This window comes from Triturus cristatus, chromosome 9 (genome assembly GCF_964204655.1).
Source record: "Triturus cristatus chromosome 9, aTriCri1.1, whole genome shotgun sequence".
In the NCBI taxonomy this organism is placed as follows: Eukaryota; Metazoa; Chordata; class Amphibia; order Caudata; family Salamandridae; genus Triturus; species Triturus cristatus.
In genome coordinates this window covers 641,893,607-641,919,025 of record NC_140592.1, presented here as the reverse complement: position 1 = coordinate 641,919,025, position 25,419 = coordinate 641,893,607, and the positions used below count along the sequence as shown (strand labels likewise).

General features: G+C 41.0%; 1 protein-coding gene across 1 annotated transcript in view; it reads left to right on the top strand.

The window, feature by feature from the left end:
* Positions 1-8,592, top strand: part of LOC146798422 (peptidoglycan recognition protein 1-like) — a 219,835-nt gene extending 211,243 nt beyond the window's left edge. The window contains exon 4 of the mRNA XM_085625683.1: positions 4,976-8,592. Coding sequence (XP_085481809.1) covers positions 4,976-5,154 — 179 coding nt within the window. The 3' untranslated portion in view covers positions 5,155-8,592. The remainder of the gene's footprint in view (positions 1-4,975) is intronic.
* Positions 8,593-25,419: the final 16,827 nt, after the last annotated feature.

The following is a 25,419-nucleotide window of genomic DNA, read 5'->3' as shown; positions in this document are numbered from 1 at the left end:
GTTTATAGCGGATTTGTCATCCTCACTGGACGATACTAATAGCCACCCCCCAAAGGTAGGAGGAATGGCATTAAGTAATCTCTTATATGCCGACGACCTGGTTCTCTTTAGCCTCACTAGGGTCGGGCTGCAAAGGCTCCTTGACAAACTGTACACCTATACGACCATGAACCAACTAGAGATCAATTTAAAGAAAACACAAGTAGTCCCATTTGGTCGGAAACGGCGCATTGTTGGAGGTTGGTCATATAATAATACAAGCCTCGTCATAGGTCATTCATATAAGTACCTAGGTGTCCACTTGGACTCTAGGGGTAATCTTACTAAACACCGTAACGAGCTCACAGTAAAAGCCATAACCCTTGCTGTATCACTAGCAAAACTCTCCAAAAATATCTCTGGTCCAACTCTATTACCACTTTTAGAAGTTCTGAGAGCAAAAATCGGCCCCACCCTATCATATAGCATAGAGATATTCAGGGGCAAGCTGAACACTGTCTTAAATCAACATACAACCAAAATTTACAAAAAGGTACTCCACTTGCCAAACTCCGCATCTCCAGCTCAGGTAAGACTTGAGCTGGGAATATTGAATTATAATGTTTCTAACATTGGCACATACCTAAATCTTTGCCACAAAATGAGACAAGCGGACTCAGGCACACTAGAATCTTTGGTCTGGCTGGAAATCAGCCAGAAAAACCCTGGAGGTACGTTTGGCTGTCTCTTCAAGGACTATATCCATCAAATGTCGGCGAGTGAGCTATGGGCACTCAACCCCAGCCGGGCAGCATTCAAAACTGCCATCAAAAAATGTGTGAGAATGAGCTCCCTCACAATGGATAAGGCACTCTTTACCAAACGTAGTCATGCTTGGGCTCTTGTAAATTCTTACAGACGGCTAGCCCCTGCAACTTATCTGTCTTGCACATACTCACTGTATTTAAAACGTAGCTTCATGGCAATCAGGATGGGTGACTGGCGCTTTTGCAAGATCTGCCCCCCTGGCGGCGTATGGCGGAAAATGTAATTTGCAGAGGGTGCGGCAAGACACCCGAAACCCTGCTACATGTAGTTTGTCTTTGCCCAGCTTTTAATCCCCAACGCAAGTGCAAACTTAAAGTAGAGTGGAAGAGGATGGGTGTTCGGACATGTAGGCAAGCCATTATAGTGGCCCTGAACCCTGAAAATAAAGACTTAAATCTGGGTCTAATAACTTTTATTCAACAAGCATATCGTTATTTTATGCAAAACAGGACTTGTTAATAAAAATTTTAGAGAAGAAATGAAATGTTTATCATGCTCTGCAAATTAATAGATCAATACTCCCAATCCCATTCCACAGAACACTGCCTTGTTTTTAATATGCATGTTGTATTTTTACAGTTAGCGTAACATATAACAGTGTATCGTATTTTAAACCAGTAGGTGCTCTTTTTAACTGTGAATTTTGTAAATGCTTTTAAAGATATCTGTGTTATATCTAAATAAAGATTATTATTATTCTCTAACTGCTCCCAAGATTTCCTAGTCCCTGCTAATAAAAAATTGTTAAATCGATGAATCCCCACCTTTTCCCTGTTTTTTGTACTTCAATTTCAATCTGTAGGCCCACTCAACCACATTCCCTTATTAGCATGGAATGATGGAATTGGGAAAAATGGAACTGTTCTTTAAGTTGAGTATACCTAAAAAGAAATATATGGGGAAAATTGTATTTCGTATGTTTTGGAAGCTAAGGAGTTTTAAGGAAGTGGGAGAGCCAAATATCATCTTCTAGGAGCATTTGCTAGAGATAAAAGTTATTGCATAGATTGCATGTTATTATTGCCTGAATAACCCAGTCTAGTAATGCAGTCTGATAATAGTTTTTAAAATGAGGCAATGCTAAAACCCCATCCTCAGTGATCAGTTGCAATGTTTCCAGCTTAGTACGGCGTTTCTTTCCCAGCCACACAAATTAGCGCAGCATCTGCTCTATTTCATTTATACCTTTTTGAGGCGCAAAGCAGTAGCTAGAGGTTTGATAAATAGCGCAATAAGCACCGGAGACATAGGACACCCCTGATGTGTACCGCGACTAATTGACAAAGTTCACAATTGTGTGTGAATTTACTATGACTTTGGCATCAGACTTACGGTAAAGATTATCCAACAACCGTACCAGTTTCGGGTGAAAATTAAATCAATATAAAATAGCGAATAAAACCTCCCATTGATTTAAGTCAAAGGCTTTTTTTAGCATCTATCATGATGTTAGCGGCCTTGGTCTTGTAATTTGTGAAATAGTCTACAGCATACAACAGTGAATTGGTATTGGTCATGATTGTGCTTCCTGGAAGGAATCCACATTGGTCCCGTTGGACCACCGCTTGTGCTAATGGGGTTATTCTGGATGCCACAACTTTTGAAAATAGATATTGTCACTGTTCAAGAGACTAATAGGTCGATATGGACCTGGCCTATCGGACGGTATGTCCTTTTTCAAGAAACTAAGGATTGCTGCCTCTGTAAAAGAGCTGGGCACCTCGCAGCCATTAAGTATATCAATGTGACAAAAAATTCAGCAATCTGGGCTGCAAACGTTTTGTAAATCTCGGCAGGTAGCCCGTCACTCCCACAGGCTTTTCCTTTGGGAGAGGTCTTGATAGCATCTTTTACTTTGGCAAGCGTGATTGGCACTGTTGCATTAGTCTGAAGTTCTCTATTAACAATAGGCAATTCGATTGCACCGATATATTCGTAAATTTGTTTAGGGAGATAGTGGACCTGGAAACATACAGATTGGTGTAGTGCGTTAAAAATACCTTACCAATATCACGGGGTTGATCAACCATCCAATCCCTAGCCTCGTCGTAGATTTATTTAATGGATGCATTATTGCTTCTTTTCTTGATGGACCAGGCCAGAAACCTCACAGCACATTCCCTCTCTTTGTAATATTTTTGGAAGCATGTATTCTGGTTTATTATTTCCTGAGAATGGGCTTAGAGTTTTAGTGGTCCTGTTAAATTTATGGATAAGATTGATCTTGATACTAATATTACAAAAATACATTTACATGGTTTATGGGAGGCAGTCCTCCAAAAGGAGACCAATAACCATCAAAGGGAAGGTAATTTCAAGAGTGATCACATTGTCATACTTGGGCATCACCTTTGACCAACAAAATAATTGGACTCCTTATCTGGTCAATAGAAGCCAGCATTTTAACCAAGCATGTGGTACCATCTTTAGGTTCTCGTCAATGATAGGTATCAAACCAATTGTTCCATTGCGCCAAATTTACAGAATGAAATGCCTACCGGTTCTCACATATGGTGCTGCCATTTGGGGGTATTGTAACTGCTTGAGAATACAACAGGAGGAGAATCTATTTTGTAGGAAATTGCTTGGATTGGTACTGCTAGCCCAAGTTCTTTTGTACATGAAGAGCTGCACCAGGTGTATGTCGAGGATTATGTAAAACTACCCACATTGCTTTTGTGGGTAACAGTTTGGAGTGGAGAATGCATAGCCTTTAATAGGAAAGTGATCCAAGATTGTCTGGATTGTGACTATGGTTATAAAATCCAGTGGCTTACCTATATTAAAAATGTTGTTGCATCATTGGGATGCCCAGAACTGTATTATGCTCCTCAGTTGATTAATAAAAGTGATGGACAGAAGGTTAAAGATCTGTTTTAAGGCAGGCTGTGTACAGGAGGAAAGATGTGGCTCTAGAAAAGGCAATAATGAGAGCTTGTAAGATTATCCAAACCAATGGTGACCTTGAGCCTTATCTCTCCATAGTCAGACATCCATGGGAGAAATCCTTGCTTACCAAATTTCGTCTGGGTGCGATACGGTATAGGCTATGTTTTCCATCTGGATAATATGATCCCAATTCTATACAAAATTGACTATGTGATGGTAGATCGCCACAGACTCTGGAACATTTAATTTAATTTTGTAAACTGTGTGAATATCCTTGAAGAAGATACCTGTTGCCTATTTTGAGATCGGGGGTTTGTCATCAATGTAGCCCAGCCTTTTACTATCTCCAGATGCCTGCTGAACCTGCTGTTAGGGCCTTCTTGAAAAGCTCTTTACACTTGAATATTGTATTGAATATATTAATTATGTTTTATTAAGTTCAATAATGTTAATAAGAGTGGCATGAATTGGACATACTGTATGCCTCTTTTTGACTCTGTTTTGTTTTTAAAACGTTTTTATCTGTTTATTTATTATTTTTATTCGCTTTTTACTCTGATATATGTTTTTTATGGTTGGAGATTTTATTCTGTATTCGGTACTTTTATGATTATTGATTAATAATCGAATAAAGATATTCCAACAACAAGGTTAGTGTTGTTTGGTGTGTACTGCCAGAGATCTTTACCAGTTTGTACATCGCATATGAAGATTGGTGTTTGCATTGTCTGACTTGAGGTATGTGTTTAGGGTAGTAGATTATAGTAGTATGTACTATTACTGCAGTATTTTGTGGAACAAACAGATTGGGAATGGATCACGCATGGGTAGCAATTTTATTTTAAGACAAATGTTTGCTCACGTTTCCTCAATGTGGCATGATTTTTTTAAGGAAAACAGATCAGGAATTCATGCCGAAACAAATGTAGGAAAAGTGTGAACATAGCAACGCTTGCAATACTGTTATTAAAAGGCTGTGCAGCTGTGTAACTATAGTGCCAATGTGGTCAGATCGCATAATGAGTTCATATTTATATAACCTACACACTTTGGAGAGCTATATGTAGGCTGCACTTCTGCAAGCTAGCCAATAGTGGGGTGAAAATGCTCTTATAATGTGAAATTTTAGAGCCTGTGTGCTGATGGCCAGAGGGAGGCTTGAGTGGAAAAGAGTCTTCTTGAGCTTTGCATACTTTTTCAATCCTAGAATGACCTTGTTTTGTTGAGCTGGTTACACTTGCAAGATGACAACTACCATTCTGTGTGCTAATTCTTTCAGACCAGGCTCCGTGCGCCGATGCCTTGAAGAAGGTGGAGACTCTGATCTGTGCCGGCATCTCCAGAGGATATCTCAGCCGTAACTACATCCTGAAGGGACACAGAGACCTTGGGAACACAGTCTGTCCAGGAGATACTTTGTACAAGCTGATCCAGACATGGCCTCACTTCCAAGCCTGAGAATGCGGAACGGCTGACATATTTCAATATTTCATTTTAGATTGACAAATAGTATTTATTTTTAATTTTGGGAATTTTAGGAAATTGTAACCCTGAGAGGTTTTACTTTTCAAGAATTTTCTTTGAAAGAGAAAAATCGACTACCCCCAGTTCTGCACCCCAAACTTCCGATTTTCCTCTTCTGCTCATGTGTCCAATATGTATGTGGCATCAGCAACAGCAACAGCAGCCAATGTAAGATGGCTGATATTAATATTGAACTATTCAACGGACATCCACCCAGATGCCATAATCCTAACAAATGATGTCGAAAAAGCGTTTGACGCTCTGGACAGATGTTAATGTAAGGAAATGAGCTGGGTCAGGGGATGGGTTCAAGAGATGGGCAGAATTATCAAATACAAACCCCTTAGCGCATAGTTTCAAGTTTCAAGTTTATTTTTATTTGCATAGTTACTGAAAACCATTACAACATTTTAAATAGCCAATAAAACAGGAGTTGTCGCCAAGTAAAAGCAATGATACACATACTAAAATGCTGTACATTATGTGCCCGACTGTGATTAAAATAGATGATGTAACCGTTAGAGTGTGTCAAAGATTCACATAATAAAGTGCAGTCATTAAAATGCATTACTAAAACCAGACATGTGCGTAGTAAGGTGCCGTACAGTACATACATGTTTGGAAGTGACACCTAATGAATTAGGCACCAGCTAAAATTTTACACATTTAAAAAAGTTGCTCTTTTCTTCTTGCAGCAAAGAGATGCAGCAACCAGCGACCAGCTTGCGAGCCAATGGCTACACAGACAGCTTAATACTAACATTGCTGATGTTGGATTGTCAATTTAGGCATTTTTTTCAGCCAGCGTGAGGACCATTCTGCAGTTCAGTTGTTTGGCCCCCGAGTCAAAACATGCCAGCACCACTTGCCTCCTGGTGCGAATTTCTGGGAATGTGCAGCCTGACTTACTAGTAGTGTGGCGGTGAAATGTTCCCATTGTGATGTTTGGCCGTTTAAGCCTGTTGCTTGTGACTTGAAGGGTTCAATTGCTGCTCCTGACAGGAACTCTGCATTAGATGCTACTCATTTGATCCTCCCTAGATTTGAGGTGTAGATGGGCCCCAGGGCTAGTTCTCGCTAAATGGAGTTAGGTGAGGTGGCTATTAGCAGTGTTTCTTGTGGACGGTGATCGTTCTCCCCCTTGTCCCCCATTCTGAAACCCAAGATGTATGGGAACAGTGAGAGACTTTCAGACGTGTAATCTAGTGTGGAACTAGTTGTGGCGGAGTAGTATAATGGAACTAGAGGCGAGTCTTCGGAGAATCTACCATTGAGAGCTCTGAGGTTTAGATGTTCTAAGTTTTCCAGGAGACGGCTTTACTTGCGGATCTTACTTCCGTGTGTTGGTGCTCATTGGATCGTAATGTTAGAAATCGAGGATTGGATATAAACCTCCTCGCCCACCAGTGTACCGAAGAGGTATTGGTTTAGGTCCCCAGACAGGATATCATTTGAAGTTTCCATTTCAGTTACATACTTTATTTGTTAGTACATACGCGAACGGGCTGATAATATATGAATCTTATGCAACAGGCAGAGCCATAAGGCAGGGGTGCCCTCTGTCCATGATACTATCGCTATGCAAGTTGAACCCTTAGCTTGTACACTACATCAAGGAACACAATATAAGGGCACTGTTACTTCAGGTATAACACACTTGCGCCCATATTTATGAAACCTTTGCCTTGTCCCTGTGTCACCAAAGGCTATGCAAGGACAACACAAAGGCTTCAGTTTTATTTCCAAAGCCAGGGAAAGCCTGATTTGCATGACTTTCTAAAGAAATGAAGTGCAAGGCAGCTGCTTGTACTACATTATGTTACATTTCAACTTGGGAGGCGTTCCATGGATAGAGCACAGGTGTTCAATTGCATCCACTCATGCATTTTGGTACATTCCTAAATTTATAATAAACCTGTTAATGTGTCACAATGTTTCCTTCCCAAGTGAGGTGTAACAAGGACAAATATCTTTATTTCTACTTGGTTTTTACTCTTTCCACATGTGCTGCATTTTGCAACACACAAAGAAAGAGGAAAATGCCTCTAAGGATTGTTTTTGTTGAGGAAGTTTTCCCTTCTTGCACAAAAACAACCCTGTACGTAATGCAAGCACCCATGCACTTTGGTGCTAGGGTGCCTGCAAGGCGCAAAGAAGCACACATTGTGCCAGCGCAAGGGAAGAGCAGAAATGCTCCACATCTTTGTAAATATAGTGCATTTCTGGTCTCTCCCTTTCATGCATCACAGCGCAGCAACTTTGCTTGCTGGACTGCGTTGCATGGACATTTTATAAATGTGTCTCTAGGTTTCCCTTCACGCCAATGACATGCCGTTATTTTTACAGGATAGGCAGACTGAAATAGAGGGGTGCATGACAGCTTTAGAAGAGTTCAGAGAGATGTCTGGAACAAAAGGTAATGAGAAAAATCTAGTGCCTATCCCTCGAGGCAACTCATGGGCATTGAGAGATCCCCCGTCTGTGTCTATGGTTTCAAATGGGATGCAAATACGCTGAAGTACTTAGGAAGTACATATTTATAGAACTAAAACATACCTGGTAGATGACAATGTTAGATCAGCAATAGTCTTTTTAAAAAGCAGTGTACAATTCTGGAATACTGTGCCGAGATTAGTGGCGGGGAACTGTAGTAATCAAGTCCATTCAGTAGTGATGATTAAAGTAGGTTTATTGGAAGATGGTACAGGATCACAAGTAGATTAGATTAAGTTAGTATAAAGACCAAGTCTAGATCAGATAAAGACCCCACCAGGAGCAGCCAGCAGGCAGCTCAGCCCCAGTCAACTGACATTACTCACTGGAGATTCCCAACATTCTGACTGCATCATCACATGAACATTCCACTGGTGGTAGACTGGCATTGCATCAACATTAGCAGGATATAACATATCTCCCTTTCTTTACCGAAAAACAGAAAACTAGAAACATAAGAGAAAACCTGAGAATGTGACAGCAAAGTGATTATAGAAAACAAGGAGAACAACGATCATAGAGTGTGACAGCATAGTGATTATAGAGAACAAGGAGAACAACGATCATAGAATGTGACAGCATAGTGATTATAGAAAACAAGGAGAAGAACGAACATAGAAAACAGTGTGAGAACAACCATGGAGAAAATAACCTGAAAGAAAATAAGAAACAGAGAAAACTCCAACATAGAAACCAACATAGAAAAACAACGATAGAAACATCATCCCATCTTGCAACGAGAAAAGAAACGAATATAGAAACTCCAAAAGACTGCCCCAATACATACCCACTGGCCAGAACAGGAATGTAAAAAGGCAGAAGAGGAATGAACCAACAAAACTTAGAGCTACAGGATGTGGAAAACACAAAGAAAGAAAACACGGTAAAAACCTAGAAAATGCAGAATCCACAAAGAACTCAGAAGGAAACAGAAAAGAACATAGAAACAAGAAAGAGAAAAATACAAGAGTAATTCCCCTTCTAAACACCACCATCTTAAAGCAATGACAAAAATTGTAATGCAAAGATAACAGTGCAAAGTAGCAAATAAGATATAACATCAACAAAACATACTTAGCATTGAAAATATGAAATGCATTCAAAAAAAGTATAGACCTAAGCTAAGTATGTGAACTAAACTGGATGGGTAAGAACCCTTGACAAATCTCTTCAAAATAGCGATGTGTTGTGCACAAAACTGGAAACACTACCTACACTAAAATAAATGTATAAGCAAACATTGTGTGGGAAACCCCACCGTGCACCGAAGACGTAACTGTGTTCAGGTCGAAACCCACACTTATGCAACAGGACTGAAACCCTTACATAAAATTGACAGTGTGTGAGTCGGAACCCCCACATATGCAACCGGACTGAACCCTTGCATGAAAATTGACAGTGTTTAGGTCGGAACCCACTCTTATGCAACCGGACTGAAACCCTTGCACGAAAATTGACAGTGTTTGGGTCGGAACCCACACTTATGCAACCGGACTGAAACCCTTGCATGATAATTGACAGTGTTTGGTCGGAACCCACACTTATGCAACCTGACTGAAACCCTTGCATGAAAATTGACAGTGCATGAGTAGGAACCCATATACTTAGTGCAAAGGGGTTACAACCTTGCATAACTCCCAGGAGGGAGATCGATAGAGTTGTGCACAATGGGAAAGTGTCGTAAACCCTTACAGTATTGTATAAAGAACAAACCTTTAGTAAGGGTCAAACCAACCACCCAGGATAGGACAGACTCCACGTAGAAACAAAGAACAAGGCTTTGTAGACAAGCTTGATATCATATGCAAATTACTGAAAAGCATGTCCTAGTGAACAATTACAGTAGTGGAAGACACATGAAAAATATAAAATATATTCATCTAACAAGACAGCAGAATAGCGTGCACAAATAAGCAACCAAAACAAAATTGATCCAACGTTGAAAATGTACTATAAAAGTGCTGACAAACATCTTGTTAAGAATGAGGCCAAAGAAATTCACACCCTTCCTCCACTCTAGAAGGAGCGTTATTCGAGAACTGTATTAAGATGTACCTTATGTGAACTGGAAAGCGTCCAAAACCGGAGACCGTCAAATGAGAAACAAAAAAAAACTCGCCGTGGATACCTCAGTGTTCGCAGAAATCCCGCAACATAATAAAGATCTTCGTGTTTGCCACTAAAGAAAAAAAAACTTTATTGAAACCACACTCAAAGACGACGTGGTTGGCACAATTTGCGGGACAAATAGAACAAAAGGAGCTCCCCGCCAACCACAAGATGGCGGGACGTTGAGCACGCCGCACCGGGTGGTTCACGGCAGAAACGTGCACCAAAACTCTAAAAGGCATTACCATTGACAAGGAACGTCACACGCAACTTCTGTAGATGACGTGAGGCAGCGCAGGGAAGAGACTTCACGCGACCAGAGCGCACAGGTAAGCACGCGCAAAGTCTTTACTTTTAAATTCCAAGTGGCAGTTAGGTAATGCAGGAAACAGGAGGTCGCAAACACGGTGGAAAAACACAGACAAAATATGCCCCCCCTGTCTTTGCTCTTGAGGCTTCTCCCTAAGATCGTCAGCATGCGAACCAAAAGTCCTGCTTTCCTCCGGTGCAGATAAAGTTCAAGATAATTCATGTCACACCGAACACAAAGTAGACAAGACGTAACAAGCTCTGAGGCAAATAAAGATTTCCCCACGCAGCAAACTTCTTTTTTTTTTTAAATATAGACGTTCAGGCTGACAGCGCATATGTGACTTTTGATGAGCACAAAGATTTTGTTTCAAAGCTGTAAAAAGCAGGGACGCACTCCGGGCAGCTTCATTGAAGTGATGCACAGATCCAACATAGGCAGTAGATTGGCACACACTCTGTGCAGCCTCAACTAAGTGGTTGACCGGTGTGATGAACAAATGAAAGAGACTCATTACTTATCCAGTCAGTATTGACGTGGATGTGTTGCGGTTGAAGTCAAACAAGCAGGCTTACCCATGTTGAAGGCACAGCAGTTTCCCAGACGTAGGAAAGCTTGAAGTAGGCTTACCCTCTCATGAAGGCACAGCAAAAGACGTGTGGCAAAAGCTCTGGAAAGTAGATCCCCATGACTGAATGTAGACTTCAGACTGTTTTCCTCACAGGAACAACTGGCAGACTGGTAGTGGGCAATCACAGGAGCTGTACTTGAAGAGCGTCAGGCTACACTGACCGAAGGCACAGCATTTCCCAGACGTTAGGCTTACCCTCACATGAAGATACAGCATAAATCGAAGGCGTTGAAGATGTTGGCAGGCTTACACTCACTGAGGGCCCAGCACTTGCGCAGACACAAAGGAACAACTGGCAGAGTGGTAGTGGGCGACCGATGGGAGGTCACTGGTGGGGTCAAGATGCCAGTTGAGATGACTTGAGTTGATGTATTTTGAAGTTTCTTGAAGATCTTGTAGAGGTGACAGGAGTAGGTCCTTTAAGTTAAAATCGTCGCCAAAATTCTGTAGTAATCAAGTCCATTCAGTAGTGATGATTAAAGTAGGTTTATTGGAAGATGGTACAGGATCACAAGTAGATTAGATTAAGTTAGTATAAAGACCAAGTCTAGATCAGATAAAGACCCCACCAGGAGCAGCCAGCAGGCAGCTCAGCCCCAGTCAACTGACATTACTCACTGGAGATTCCCAACATTCTGACTGCATCATCACATGAACATTCCACTGGTGGTAGACTGGCATTGCATCAACATTAGCAGGAAATAACATAAACCTACAAGTAGCAAAAGTGGTGGCCTTGTCAAGGCTAATATACTATTTCAGAACCCTCCCAATAGTGCTACCAAAGCAGAGGTCGATGTGGAAGGGATCAGAGGGGCATGACATTCTCCTACTCTTTTGATTTATGAAAAACCTTTCCCCAACCTTTTGGAAACAGACAACCGTCCCGGGACAGTTAATTCCGATAGTTTAAATACTTCAGCTGAAGTTTCATTCAGTGAGTCTCCTGTTCTGTTAAAGCTGAATCCAGGCAGATACCTAAACAAGCCTTCCTGCCAGGGATGTATGACGGAACCACCCATGCATTTACAATGCAGTAATTACCCTGACTGAAACGTTACCACACGTTCCTTTACCACGCAAGTCGTTACAACGACTTGTCTTGGGGGGGCGCTGGACTTTGGAAAAGTATAAATTACTTTTCCAACTCCTATGGGTTGTATCAGTAGGGAAGGTGTTGGACTTAATATCTAACACCAAGTTCCCTAAAGTAAGTCTTTGTAATGACTTGCGAAGTAAAGGAACATGTGGTAATGTCGCAGTCAGAGTAGAGCCTGCATTTTAAAGGCATGTCATTGTTAGACTGCGTGGTAAAGGATGTTTTCGTCCTGCCAGGGTGCCTGCTTGCCTGAAAGAAATGCAAGTATGTGCCACGAGTTAATCTGCAAATGTAAAGGGGAATATGCAAATGTGAAGCATGCTTGGGAGCTGGTATTGTCTTTAATTGATCGAATCACTCAAAGCTTTGTGATGACAAAGATTTATTCTTTTTGAGTGGTAGTACAAACAGTTAACAACTGAGCTGTGCTTTTAATTGTCCTTGTATTTCTATAGCGGTTACTACCCGTCACCAGGTGTTGAATGGACAGTTATATATAGAAAAATGCATTACATACAGTCTGGGTAATACCAAAGTCTATATTTTGGGAGCACCATTTTATCTTAAAACAATTTGAGCATTTTTAGCAGTCTATCTTATACTGTGTGTAATGCAAGTTTAATATAATGACTTACATATTCACAGTGCTTTCTGTCACAGACTGTAACCTTGTAGCACTAAAAAGTTACTACTCTCCACTACACCAGCCGAGATTTAATTCTATGGGTCTCTGGTTATACACAGAACTCTACGGTGCATTAACTAATAGAGGTTATATTAAGGTACTCTAGTGCATTTCCCACTGAGTAACAACATTTTAAATTTGTTTTTCATTTAAGCTTTGCGTTATTTTATATGTAGCTACCTGACGGTGAATTACCAAAAAATCTTACAGAATATTTTGGGTTTAGCCACACCTTTGACCTCACCCCCATGCTCACTGACCACGCCCCATTGCATGCAACATCGCAGTTCCCATACTTTTTTAATACACTTCGACCTTTATACCAATGTGTCTCTTTAAGTAAATACATGCTATCCTCCGAGATCCCCTCTGGGAAACCAATAGACATCCAGCAGCATTAGATAAACTATGTCTCCATTGAAAGAGGGCGGACTGGCTGCCCCAGAAATGAAGTTATATTGTCTAGCAGCGCAGCTGCAGTGGACCACGAGATGGATGAAGACAGAAAGGGATAACGTTTTTGGCAGCCGCGGCAGTGCAGGTAAGAGCAGTGGGGCCAGGTGGGAGGGGATTACGATGGACGATGACAAGGGAAAATTATTTATTTATTTAATTTTCTCTTTTCATCATCCGTGCAATCCCCCCCACCTGGCCCCACCGCTCTTACCTGCATGGGCCATAGCTGGTTTTTGGGCAGATGCCAAACGCATCCTTGTTTTTCACATTAGTGAAATCATCCTGTCTCACAAAATGGCATTGTGATGGGCATATATGGACCAGAACCTATAAAATATTTTTGGGCCAGGACTCTCCAAAGAACACTCAAAAAAATCTCATCAACTCAGAACTCTCAGTACAATGTGTATAGAGCATCTGACACGCCATGTACTGGAGAGATACCTTAAGATGGGTGGAGCAGGGAATGACAGTAAAAGGAGATCTACCTGAAGAGGGATCCCTAACAGACTTTCCAGAGTTATGAGCTGAATATGGTCTACCTGAAGGACACTGTATTCTCCATAGCTACGTGGGTGCCACACTGCGTGAACTCCAGAAAACTGGACGCTATTAACAGTAGCAGCTGCTACCGGGGAGTAGTGGTGGGATGGGGAGAAGGGGGGGTGTTAAGAAAAAAAGGGGGGTAATAAAGAAAAATGCACTTACCTTCCCAGTGGCCAGCTCTCCTGAGTCCTCTTCGTCCACATCCACAATGCAGAAACAGGAATTACCCAGGCTCCCCCAGCCAACCACAACACTGCCTTACAGCAGCCTTGTGATTGGCCTGAGGGCCGTGGTTTGGTGCTCAGACCGGGACTGTGAGCCTTAGCATGTTCCTGAGCAGGCTGTGTAATGTCGCCTAGTGGGGAACATGCAAAGTGCGCATGACTGTTTGACCGGCCCAAGACGGCCGGCAAACAGTCATGCACACTTTAGAAAGCGCTCTCCGCTCCTCCACCTCCTCTGTGGCCGGCACAGCCCCGCCCCACCCAGACCTTAAAAGTGCCAGACAAATAGTAAAAAATAAAACGATAATAACAATGTTATTTTCATTTTATTTTTCTTGTGGGGCGACGTTCCTCCACCTTAGCGGAGCAGAGCCTCCACTGCCAATTAGCCACCAGGGCATCTAGGGCTTAAATGAATATGCACCAAAATAAATCTAGCACCATAAAGGTAATGTACAGCGCAATCCTAAAATAAACTTGATGCTCATTAAATGCCCTTAGGAAGAAGTCAAAACAGACTTCAGAGAGCCACCTAACGAGGAAAATTGGAATAAAATATTGCATATAGCATCAAAAGAATACAAAAATCACAATTTAAATGAATTTAGTTTCATTTTATACTAAGAATATATCTTATTCCTAAAAGGAATAACAGAAATTATCTGGGCACACAAGCGAAATGTCCCAGATGTATTGAAGTTGAGGTTAATTTAATGCACATAATTTGGAAATGCACAATAAATGGATAATGTAATTTCGAATATAAAAAAGATAATGGAGAGATTTGTACATAACAAAAGCAAAGCATGCTTGTTGGGATTATACTTCATGTCCAAAGCCAACAATTCACAAATTCATACACCTAGAGTTGAAAATAGCTAACGGCCAAATTAACATGAAAGAAGTTATAGTGATACTGATGAACACATTTCTGCCTTGGAGCTCACGATTTCCACTCCCATACATGATTTGTTCCTTAGTCTGCACGGATGCTGATTTCTCGCATGTTCTTATTTTGGGTTTTTGCCCATCCTGGTCCCAGAGGTGGTCTCTCTTGGGGATTCTGTCATACCCTTTTGCGTCCTTGCTGATGTTATTGTCTATTTTACCTGTCTCCTTGAACATTGTAAAGTGCTCCGATACCCGCATGGGTCATGTTCGCACTATATAAACCTTTATAAATAAATAAATAAGTAAATACCATGAAGTAGAAGTCAAACAAAGTACCCAGAATATAAATCTGGTATAAAGAGGTATTAAAATGTGCACAATGTGAAAGCACTTTCTTACAGAGAAAAATGAAACATAGTATCAGAAATCTAGATGAGATGCGAGCTTGGGACACACTTATTAAGTCAATTCCTGGGCAAGAGACAAAGCAAGAAGTAGGTGAGATTTGGTAATACTTTGGAAGAAGTTGTGGTTTGAAATTGCTGACCTCAATGGTGTCCCTAGGTGTGACTAAATATTCCTCCATCTTGTATATCACTCCTCTGTCAATGTCATAGTCAGGAAATTCATTGTAATAGTTATTGTTTTCAATGAAACGGTCTCTAGGGATGATGAAGACTGGTGAGACATCAGCGAAGACCTTGGGCTATACCCTTCTTAATTTAAAGTTGAATAGAAAGATGTGCACTGATCTTATGGTGATAAAGTTAGAGTGACCGTTTTACATAAAACTGTGAAATTAATAATTGTATTGATAAATATTTAATATGATGTGAAATGTGCTGGATATGTTGTTAAAAACAATAAAAATATGTGTAAAATCATATGATGCATCAACAAGTGGATTGAGAAATGATGATGCTTAGAAAAAATTGAAAATCATAAATGTTTCTGATACTTTAACCACAGTCCTGGAGATTGTAAACAGTTGCCCTCTCTCAGCCTATTTGGAAACATTGGGCAGTAGCACATAAAGTGAGCCCTGCAAGTGCTAATTTAAGGTGGGATTTCAGCCATAATTTTGGGCAGACTATTGTCTTAAACAGTTGAAGAGCTGGAGCAGAGGTATTTTTCCACCTTAAACAGTGGTAAAGGGATGCTTGTCGCAGAAACTTACAGTATAGAAACAAGCATTTGCAATGCAATCGGTCACGCCTTTAGGACCTTATATGTATTTAGTTATGCAGCACATTAGCCTGTGTGCTTAAATATTTACTGTTCTTTCACATGGAGGGAAAGTGACAAGCCAGGTATGGGAACACGTGGAGAGAAATATAGCCGTTCAGCGGGAAATGGTATAGTCCAAAGCTCTGTTTTTAATATAAAATCAGGGTCTTCGGTGGTCATATCACTGAAAATACAAGATTTGAAAAAAATATTATTGTCTACGGGTGCTTGTGGAAGATAATTTCTATGGACTGGAATCAAGCAAATGCTAAAGTGATTCTGGTAGTTTACTGACATTTGCTGGTCGTTTTCTATCAAAAAAATTAAATAGAGGCAGTTGTCAGAAAAATTAAAAAAAGAAAGTCCCTGAGCAGAGAGAAAGTCTGGTATTTTACTGACCTCTAGTGATTGTTTTCTATGAAGGCAGTAAAATAGAGGCAGTTGAACAGGAAATAAGTTCCTAAGCGGAAGCAGACAACTCCTTAGCATCCTAGCTCTAACACAGATCATCATAAACCTGGTTAATTCATGCCTCTCTGGTGAAGTCATCCCTCAGGTACTCTGGCTCAATATACAGATTCAGGCAATCTCTCAAACAACAGACTCATCACTGGTCTACCTTGTGTGATAAGGGCACCAACCAGTCAGAAAATTCTTTCAAAGCCATAGAAGACACGCATATATAACACACTACTGGAAAGCTTGGGAATTGATTGCCATTCCAATTTACAGGCTTAATCTGTCAAATTAAACCCACTTGGGATTTATAGTTTAATAAGGTTTAGCCTTAATGGTTTTTCTCTGATGTATAATAATGTATGAACATGATTGGCTAATGACCCACTTGGGGGAGCATTTCATACTTTATAGAGGGCTTTTGATGAACAATGTATTTATGAACAGAAATATGATAAGCACCATATAATGTAAGCCAACACATATAGAATACATTGACTATATGTAACATTAACAAAAATCTAATTGGCCGCACTCTGCTCGTCCTACCAGCGTGTTACCCCCAAAGCATTGTGGTCCATGAAGTCAGCGTCGGCGGGTACGCCTCTGCCCAAGTCTTAAGTGAAAGTAAGTGTTGCGTTAGCCATCCCTGGACACGTGTTTCGAGGTAGTTGCCTCTCGTCAGCAGGGAGTAGGTAAGTGTATAGGGTTGCTGCGTAGGCTGCCAAAAAATGTTTTCTCAGGTAAAGTACCCCTCGTGGTGCGCAGGTGCGTAACCATGAGCTCGTCAGCTCCACCGGCTCGAGGGAGCCTGAATATTAACAAAAATCTAATTGGCCGCACTCTGCTCGTCCTACCAGCGTGTTACCCCAAAGCATTGTGGTCCATGAAGTCAGCGTCGGCGGGTACGCCTCTGCCCAAGTCTTAAGTGAAAGTAAGTGTTGCGTTAGCCATCCCTGGACACGTGTTTCGAGGTAGTTGCCTCTCGTCAGCAGGGAGTAGGTAAGTGTATAGGGTTGCTGCGTAGGCTGCCCAAAAAAGTTTTCTCAGGTAAAGTACCCCTCGTGGCGTGCAGGTGCGTATCCATGAGCTCGTCAGCTCCACCGGCTCGAGGGAGCCTGAATATTAACGAAAATCTAATTGGCCGCACTCTGCTCCTCCTACCAGCGTGTTACCCCAAAGCATTGTGGTCCATGAAGTCAGTGTCGGCGGGTACGCCTCTGCCCAAGTCTTAAGTGAAAGTAAGTGTTGCGTTAGCCATCCCTGGACACGTGTTTCAAGGTAGTTGCCTCTCGTCGGAAGGGAGTAGGTAAGTGTATAGGGTTGCTGCGTAGGCTGCCAAAAAAAGTTTTCTCAGGTAAAGTACCCCTCGTGGCGCGCAGGTGCATATCCATGAGCTCGTCAGCTCCACCGGCTCGAGGGAGCCTGAATATTAACAAAAATCTAATTGGCCGCGCTCTGCTCGTCCTACCAGCGTGTTACCCCAAAGCATTGTGGTCCATGAAGTCAGCGTCGGCGGGTACGCCTCTGCCCAAGTCTTAAGTGAAAGTAAGTGTTGCGTTAGCCATCCCTGGACACGTGTTTCGAGGTAGTTGCCTCTCGTCAGCAGAGAGTAGGTAAGTGTATAGGGTTGCTGCGTAGGCTGCCAAAAAAAGTTTTCTCAGGTAAAGTACCCCCCCGTGGCGCGCAGGTGCGTATCCATGAGCTCGTCAGCTCCACCGGCTCGAGGGAGCCTGAATATTAACAAAAATCGAATTGGCCGCACTCTGCTCGTCCTACCAGCGTGTTACCCCAAAGCATTGTGGTCCATGAAGTCAGAGTCGGCGGGTATGCCTCTGCCCAAGTCTTAAATGAAAGTAAGTGTTGCGTTAGCCATCCCTGGACACGTGTTTCGAGGTAGTTGCCTCTCGTCAGCAGGGAGTAGGTAAGTGTATAGGGTTGCTGCATAGGCTGCCAAAAAAAGTTTTCTCAGGTAAAGTGCCCCTCGTGGCGCGCAGGTGCGTATCCATGAGCTCGTCAGCTCCACCGGCTCGAGGGAGCCTGAATATTAACAAAAATCTAATTGGCCGCACTCTGCTCATCCTACCAGCGTGTTACCCCAAAGCATTGTGGTCCATGAAGTCAGCGTCGGTGGGTACGCCTCTGCCCAAGTCTTAAGTGAAAGTAAGTGTTGCGTTAGCCATCCCTGGACACGTGTTTCGAGGTAGTTGCCTCTCGTCAGCAGGGAGTAGGTAAGTGTATAGGGTTGCTGCGTAGGCTGCCAAAAAAAGTTTTCTCAGGTAAAGTACCCCTCATGGTGCACAGGTGCGTATCCATGAGCTCGTCAGCTCCACCGGCTCGAGGGAGCCTGAATATTAACAAAAATATAATTGGCCGCACTCTGCTCGTCCTACCAGCGTGTTACCCCAAAGCATTGTGGTCCATGAAGTCAGTGTCGGCGGGTACACCTCTGCCCAAGTCTTAAGTGAAAGTAAGTGTTGCGTTAGCCATCCCTGGACACGTGTTTCCCTGCTGACGAGAGGCAACTACCTCGGAACACGTGTCCAGGGATGGCTAATGCGACACATACTTTTTTTCAACACTGTGGCATAGGCGTACTCTCCGTCGCCACTACATTGACCAGAGTTCCTTGGGGCAACATGCTGGTGTGACGAGCAGTGTGCGGCCAACTGGGTTTGGACTATATGTAACATGTTAAGATAAAGGTTTTCCGTTAATTTTCGGGAGCCACATGGCTTCTTTATTTCTCCGCGGCTCGACTTTGAGGAGCTGTTGAAATTAGTTAATGTCATGCTGAATGGGATAATTTGATGAGTACTGATGGTATACAAAGTTATAATGATATTCTTTACTTAAAAAGATTCGAAAATAATTATTATAATAATTTGTCTCAGTTGAGGGATAAAGATAGGATATATTTGTTGTATCTCTCTGGGCTGTGAAAGTTGTATAGAAGGAACTATGTGCTAATATATGCTTTACTCCTACACAACTTAAATGTTAATTAATTAACAAAATATTTCAAAAGCCACTATAAGATGGCCGACAGCTTTCTGTTTTCCTGAATTCCTTTTGAGCATTAGTCCTTTTTCATTGTCAATATGTTTTACGCCATGAATACGTGTAATGTTTTGATTAAATGGCTGTTTGTAACAGAAACAAAGTTACCCATGAGCAAGGCGGTTTCGCCGAAACGCGTAGGGTGTTCTTGTTTGGCTTGATGAATTAAAACTCTTTGGAGCAATCTGGAGTTGGCGTTATTTATGAGAGGAGTGCACGCGTGCTTGGTTGCACGAGGAGCGGCATAAAAAACCGGGTTGCCTCAGACCCGGAGGTGCACCGCGGCTGTAAGTGTCCCGGCTTTCTCTGAGGGTGTGGAACGAATATATATATATATATTACCTACTGGTGGTCGCCAGTAGGTAGATATAGTTAGGACCTATTTTCCATAGGAAATCCGCAACATTCTATTTGGAATAACGTTGGCGCAGATTGCCGAATCTTCGCGAAATTTTCCAAACTTTTGGCCAGCTCCGGTCCGCTCCTATCCTGAAAATTTCACGGTGATTCGTCAAGCGGGGGCTGAGCAAAAAGGGGGATCCCAGAATGCGTTTTCCGCATGCATTTTCCCATAGGACCTGTTGACGCAGCTACAGCCCGAACTGCTGAACAGAATTACACCAAATTTGGCAAAGAGGTAGTCCTCAGTTCAGACTCGTGCCTTTTGCTTAAATGGTGTAAATCCATTCAGTAGTTCCTGAGAAAATTAGGGTAAAAAAGTTAGTGATATCTATGGCCTCGAAGGATACGCGCACCCTCCCCGCACCCAGCGCGCACCCTGCCATGCACGAGCTGTATTGTAATTGGCTGTCAACACTCCAGATCAGGAAGTGTTGGCACCCCCGGGCTTGTTTTTTTTTTTAAATGAAAAAAAACCCTGTGTGGGTGGGCTCGAGCACGTTGCAGAGTGTTGTAAAAAGGGGTGTGGCCTCTGAACACCTCTCTGCAATGCAGCTCTCTGGCGCATACTGGAGGTACCTGGTGGGCTAGTTGGCACCTAGGGGACCTCAGGATTGAAGAGGAATTAATTCCCCAACTTAAAACTCGCCACAGGGCGTGTTTGCACACGTCACATCAGGCCCCGCCCCCTTCCTTCACTATTGTACAAATATTCCTCTAAAATCAGGCAAAATATGAACTCCGATTTACTCACCTGTTATCAGGAGAGAACCTAGGGCTGCATCTTTTAGACCAGCACTGACCCTGAAAAGTAATTCTAAGAGTACTTACCAGTAACTTGTATTTCCTTCCATAGGAATCCATTGTGTGGTTTTCAGCAGAAAAGTTTCTAAGTGTCCATTTTTGAAACGTACAAATATTCCTCTAAAATCAGTCGAACTACGAATTCCGATTTACTCACCTGTTATCAGGAGAGAACCCAGGGCTGCATCTTTTAGTCCAGCACTGACTCTGAAAAGTAATTCTAAGCGTACTAACCAGTAACTTGTATTTCCTTCCATAGGAATCCATTGTGTGGTTTTCAGCAGAAAAGTTTCGAAGTGTCTATTTTCACAAACTAAAAATATTCCTTAAAAATCATCTGTATGACTTAAACACATTCTTTCAACTGTTTACAGGAGGTTGGCCAGTGCTGGATCCAGGATCCACCACTGAGTAAGAGAAAGTAACGATAACACTACTTACCTGCTAAGTGAATTTTCTGCCATAGGATAACATTGGTGATTCTATGTGAAAATTTTTCTAAGTGTCAACTTTTAAAATACAATAATATTCCTTAAAAATAACTACTGTAACCAAAACGCTTTTACTCAACTGTTTACAGGAGATGTCAAAGGACTGAATCTAGGATCCAGTCCTGTGGTTAAAAAAGTAATCCATAAAGTAACTAATTGCATTTAACTAGAAATTCACATTGAGGTCAATGTTGCTTTGTGTTTGAAATTGTGTTGCCCATTGCAACAACTGTAACTACTGTACTTAAAAGTCTGTTGCCTATTTGCCAAGTATTTAAACTAAAGTAATTCATTCTGAGAAAGTATATTTTGTATTGTAATGTATAATGTAATTATAATGTAATTTAAAAAAATATATCTAAAAATAAAGTAAATCAGTATCAAAAAAATCAGTATAACAATTAATACATTAAAAATTGTCATTTACAAAACCTTTGAAATTCACTGAAAAAAGCATAGGTTTCAGGCCTGATATAGTTAGGAATTAGCATTTAAAAAACCTTTGAAATTCACTGAAAAAACCATAGGTTTCAGGCCTGATATAGTTAGGAATTAGCATTTAAAAAACCTTAGCAATTCACTGAAAAAACAATAGGTTTTAGGGGTGTTATAGTTAGCTGGACATGTCACTCGAACAAAACCATTGAAATTCCTCCGATATAGTTAGTTGTACTAACTACATCTCGCGCACACGCAATCCACTGCTGATGATGTCACATATTACATCATTCATGACATGGTCAGTGACATCACTGATGACATCTCAAATGACATCACTGATGACATCACTGATGGCATCATCCACGTGACAATCAGATACACCTCATCATACACTAGTATAACCTTTCATCACTCACTGTAAAATACAGAGTGCCAGATTGAAAACCATTGACACACCAATACAAGTTTCTAAACACCCACTCAGTGATTCCTAGATCTATACACACATCTAATCACTTACCTATAGATTCACTCATACATGCTGTCAATGATCAATAGAACACTATCACTTATACACCTATATCGACATTACACACCAGCACACATCCTAATCACTTATGAAGTCATCCTACTCACTTATGCAAACAATGGATCATACTTACTTTTACTTACCTATACACTTATAAAGCACCACTTCATCTATTCGTATAGATAATAAATCATACTTAGTGTGTTATAAAAACACTATTACAAGTATACAGTTATCCATACAGTCACTCATACAATCACTGAGTCATATATATACTTAATTATATACAACAACTGACACATACACTGGCTTTTATTTTCCTAGTTTGTTGGACATGTACCATTGAGTCATATATTGGCTCATCACCACACCCATAAAGATATTCACTCACCCAAACAACTGTTATAACATGTAGTTTTAACTTCATATACCTACTGAATCAACTATTCACACATCTTTGGGCAGTCACACACCCCCCACCGAACCACACACACATTCACTCTCCCATACAAATACTCAGTTAACTAATCAATAAATAATATAGACTTTCACGTAGCTAGTAACCAACTGGTGCAGCAGTTTACACAACAACTTCCAAAGTGATACAGATATTCACACAGTTTAGTCACTATCCAATATATTTAGTCAGACACTATAAATTAGTCAAGTAAACAGTCAATCACACTGCTACTAAATCCTCCATCCAGATATTTATATTTATATATCCACTCATTCGTCAATGCAAATTGCTATATATATATAATACATATTTAAATAACGAACCAAACCACATTCACTGGATGATGTCATCAGTGATGTCATCAGTGATGTCATTTGAGATGTCATCAGTGATGTCACTGACCATGTCATGAATGATGTAATATGTGACATCATCAGCAGTGGATTGCGGGCGCGCGAGATGTAGTTAGTACAACTAACTATATCGGAGTAATTTCAATGGTTTTGTTCGAGTGAAACCTATTGTTTTTTCAGTGAATTTCTAAGGTTTTTTAAATGCTAATTCCTAACTATATCAGACCTGAAACCTATGGTTTTTTCAGTGAATATATATATATATTAACAACATTTTAATATGATCAAAATGAGACAATGCCTTAATGTCTAGGCATTGAAACACCAAATCAAAACAACATGTCATGTTTTTGCCACATTTCTTAATCTTACAGCAGCATGAATAAATGTCTACACCATAGAGCAAACATATTGGGGAGGTGGGGGGAGAAATTGAAGATTAAATAATGTCTCTCTTCATTGTCTTATGCTGAGCACTCTAAATACAGTAACCAAAAATGTCTTCCTTGGTCTCTCATATAGCTTACAAAAATGGAAGACATTCATAATTGACTGATTGGATATTAAGTCATGTGGATGCTGTACAAGATCTAATGCCCAATGATCATCTTTCAGGTAACCTACCAGATAGAGCTTCTGCCTCATTAAACTGAAACTGCTTAAGATAAAACATAGGCTGAGCAATACAGATAGAGCTCATATTTGCTTTCATGCATTTTGGGGTCAACAATAATTGATAATCTTTTACCGCCTTCTTTATAAAATCAAGAAGAGCTTCTTAATAGCCTATTTTATGGATTATTAATACAGTCTGGGTTATAGAAGAGTTCTGATTTGCCTATCTTGGTAAGTTGCTCTTTAACATAACACAACCAGGGATCAAATTATATAATTGTGCTTAAAACAGACAGAAATTACAGAGCAATTTAAACTGGTCTCCTTTTTTGACCATACCAAAATCCAAAGCATCATATAGTGGGCAAAACTTTACAGAATCCTCCAAGTATCCACAAGCCAAGTTCAGAGAGGCAGATAAATTTTAACTGACAAGTGGGAACCACTAGTAATCTTTTTTTAAATGCATTTTCAGCTTTCTCTATAGAGGTTATGTTGTTAGTCCGCCTAATCCCTGCACCAAACGTTGCCAGTGAAATATACTTTGATTTACCGATGCTAATTGTGAGAAAGCGGATTATTAGTTTAAGTGAATGGTAGTCCTCTTCAAGTAATAATGGCAATATTCCTGATTAATCGAATCAGGTCTCGATAATTTAAACCTGAATTCAACCCTTGGTAGCTGTAGCATAGAGCAGGCAGGCGTAATTTAGAAGAAATGTGTAAAGCATTTGTCAGTACCAAAACTGTTAAAAAGTAAATACACAACACAATACAACTCCCACACCAATTTATAAAACTAGTATAAAATTTAATAAGCAAATAGAAATCAAAATGACGAATATCGAACCAGAGTTATGATTTTTCAAAGTTTTAGATGTTTCAAGAGCCAAAAAGCATAAAGTGCCATCTGTGGGCTCTGGTTGTGCTAGACTGGGTGAAAGTCATAAGTTAAGGCCAACAGCAATGGAGTGTAGTTTGGATACAGGAACCACATTTGGTCCGGTGGAAAGTTTTGCCTTCTGACATAGGGTCAAATTTAGAGTTTGGTGGATGTGTTAATCAGTCAGAAACGTGATGGATATGCAGGCCGCTGTATGACAAGTGCATTATATTCAATGTCACTTGTAACACGGTGGCAAAGATATCCGTCACGTTTATGATGGAGTAACCCATCTGCCGAACTCTAAATCAGTCCATTAGTCTGTGAAATGGAAGTCGAAACTCCTCAGCAGGGCAAGAAAGCAGGCAGTGTCCAGGATGGGTTCCCCCGAGGCCAGATAGCAAGAAATTTGAATTTCGCTCCCAGGAAAAGTCTCTTGACGGATATTTGTGCTTTCTTCTCCCTATGAAAATGTATACCTTCAGACTTAAAAACGTTTGGGAAGTTAGACTTTTTTCAGCAGGGCTACCCAGCAAGTTGAATCTGACCACTAATGCGATGACAGTGGCTACAGCTCAACAGCAGTCCTGTAGTAGCTTCTTGTTATTTTCGGAAAAAGTTTGAAAAAAGTTTGTCCAGCTTTGCAGCCCTTGTAGGGGGGAGTTCAGTCTTCACTGGCCAAGGGTTTAGGGCCTTTTGCGTACCACTTACGGGTTAGGACTCAATCTCCCACAAGCCATAAGCAGGCTTCAGGGCAAGGCCCTTTTGTTCCCTTTCCTGAGAGTAATTCACACCTCCCAGCAGGCTGCCAAGTGACATTTGAGGATTATCTCTGAAAAGGGCAACTAGAGGTTTTAGGCACGAAAATATCAGCTTTCTAAAAGTTGTGTTTTCAAAACAGTAACTTAAAGTCCAACTTTTCCATCAGATTGGATTTTAAATTCCTATTAATTTGAGACCTTTAATCATGGTGTAGCTATTTCCCAAACTAGAGTTATACATTATAATGTGTCATAATGTAACCCAGTGCTTTCTAT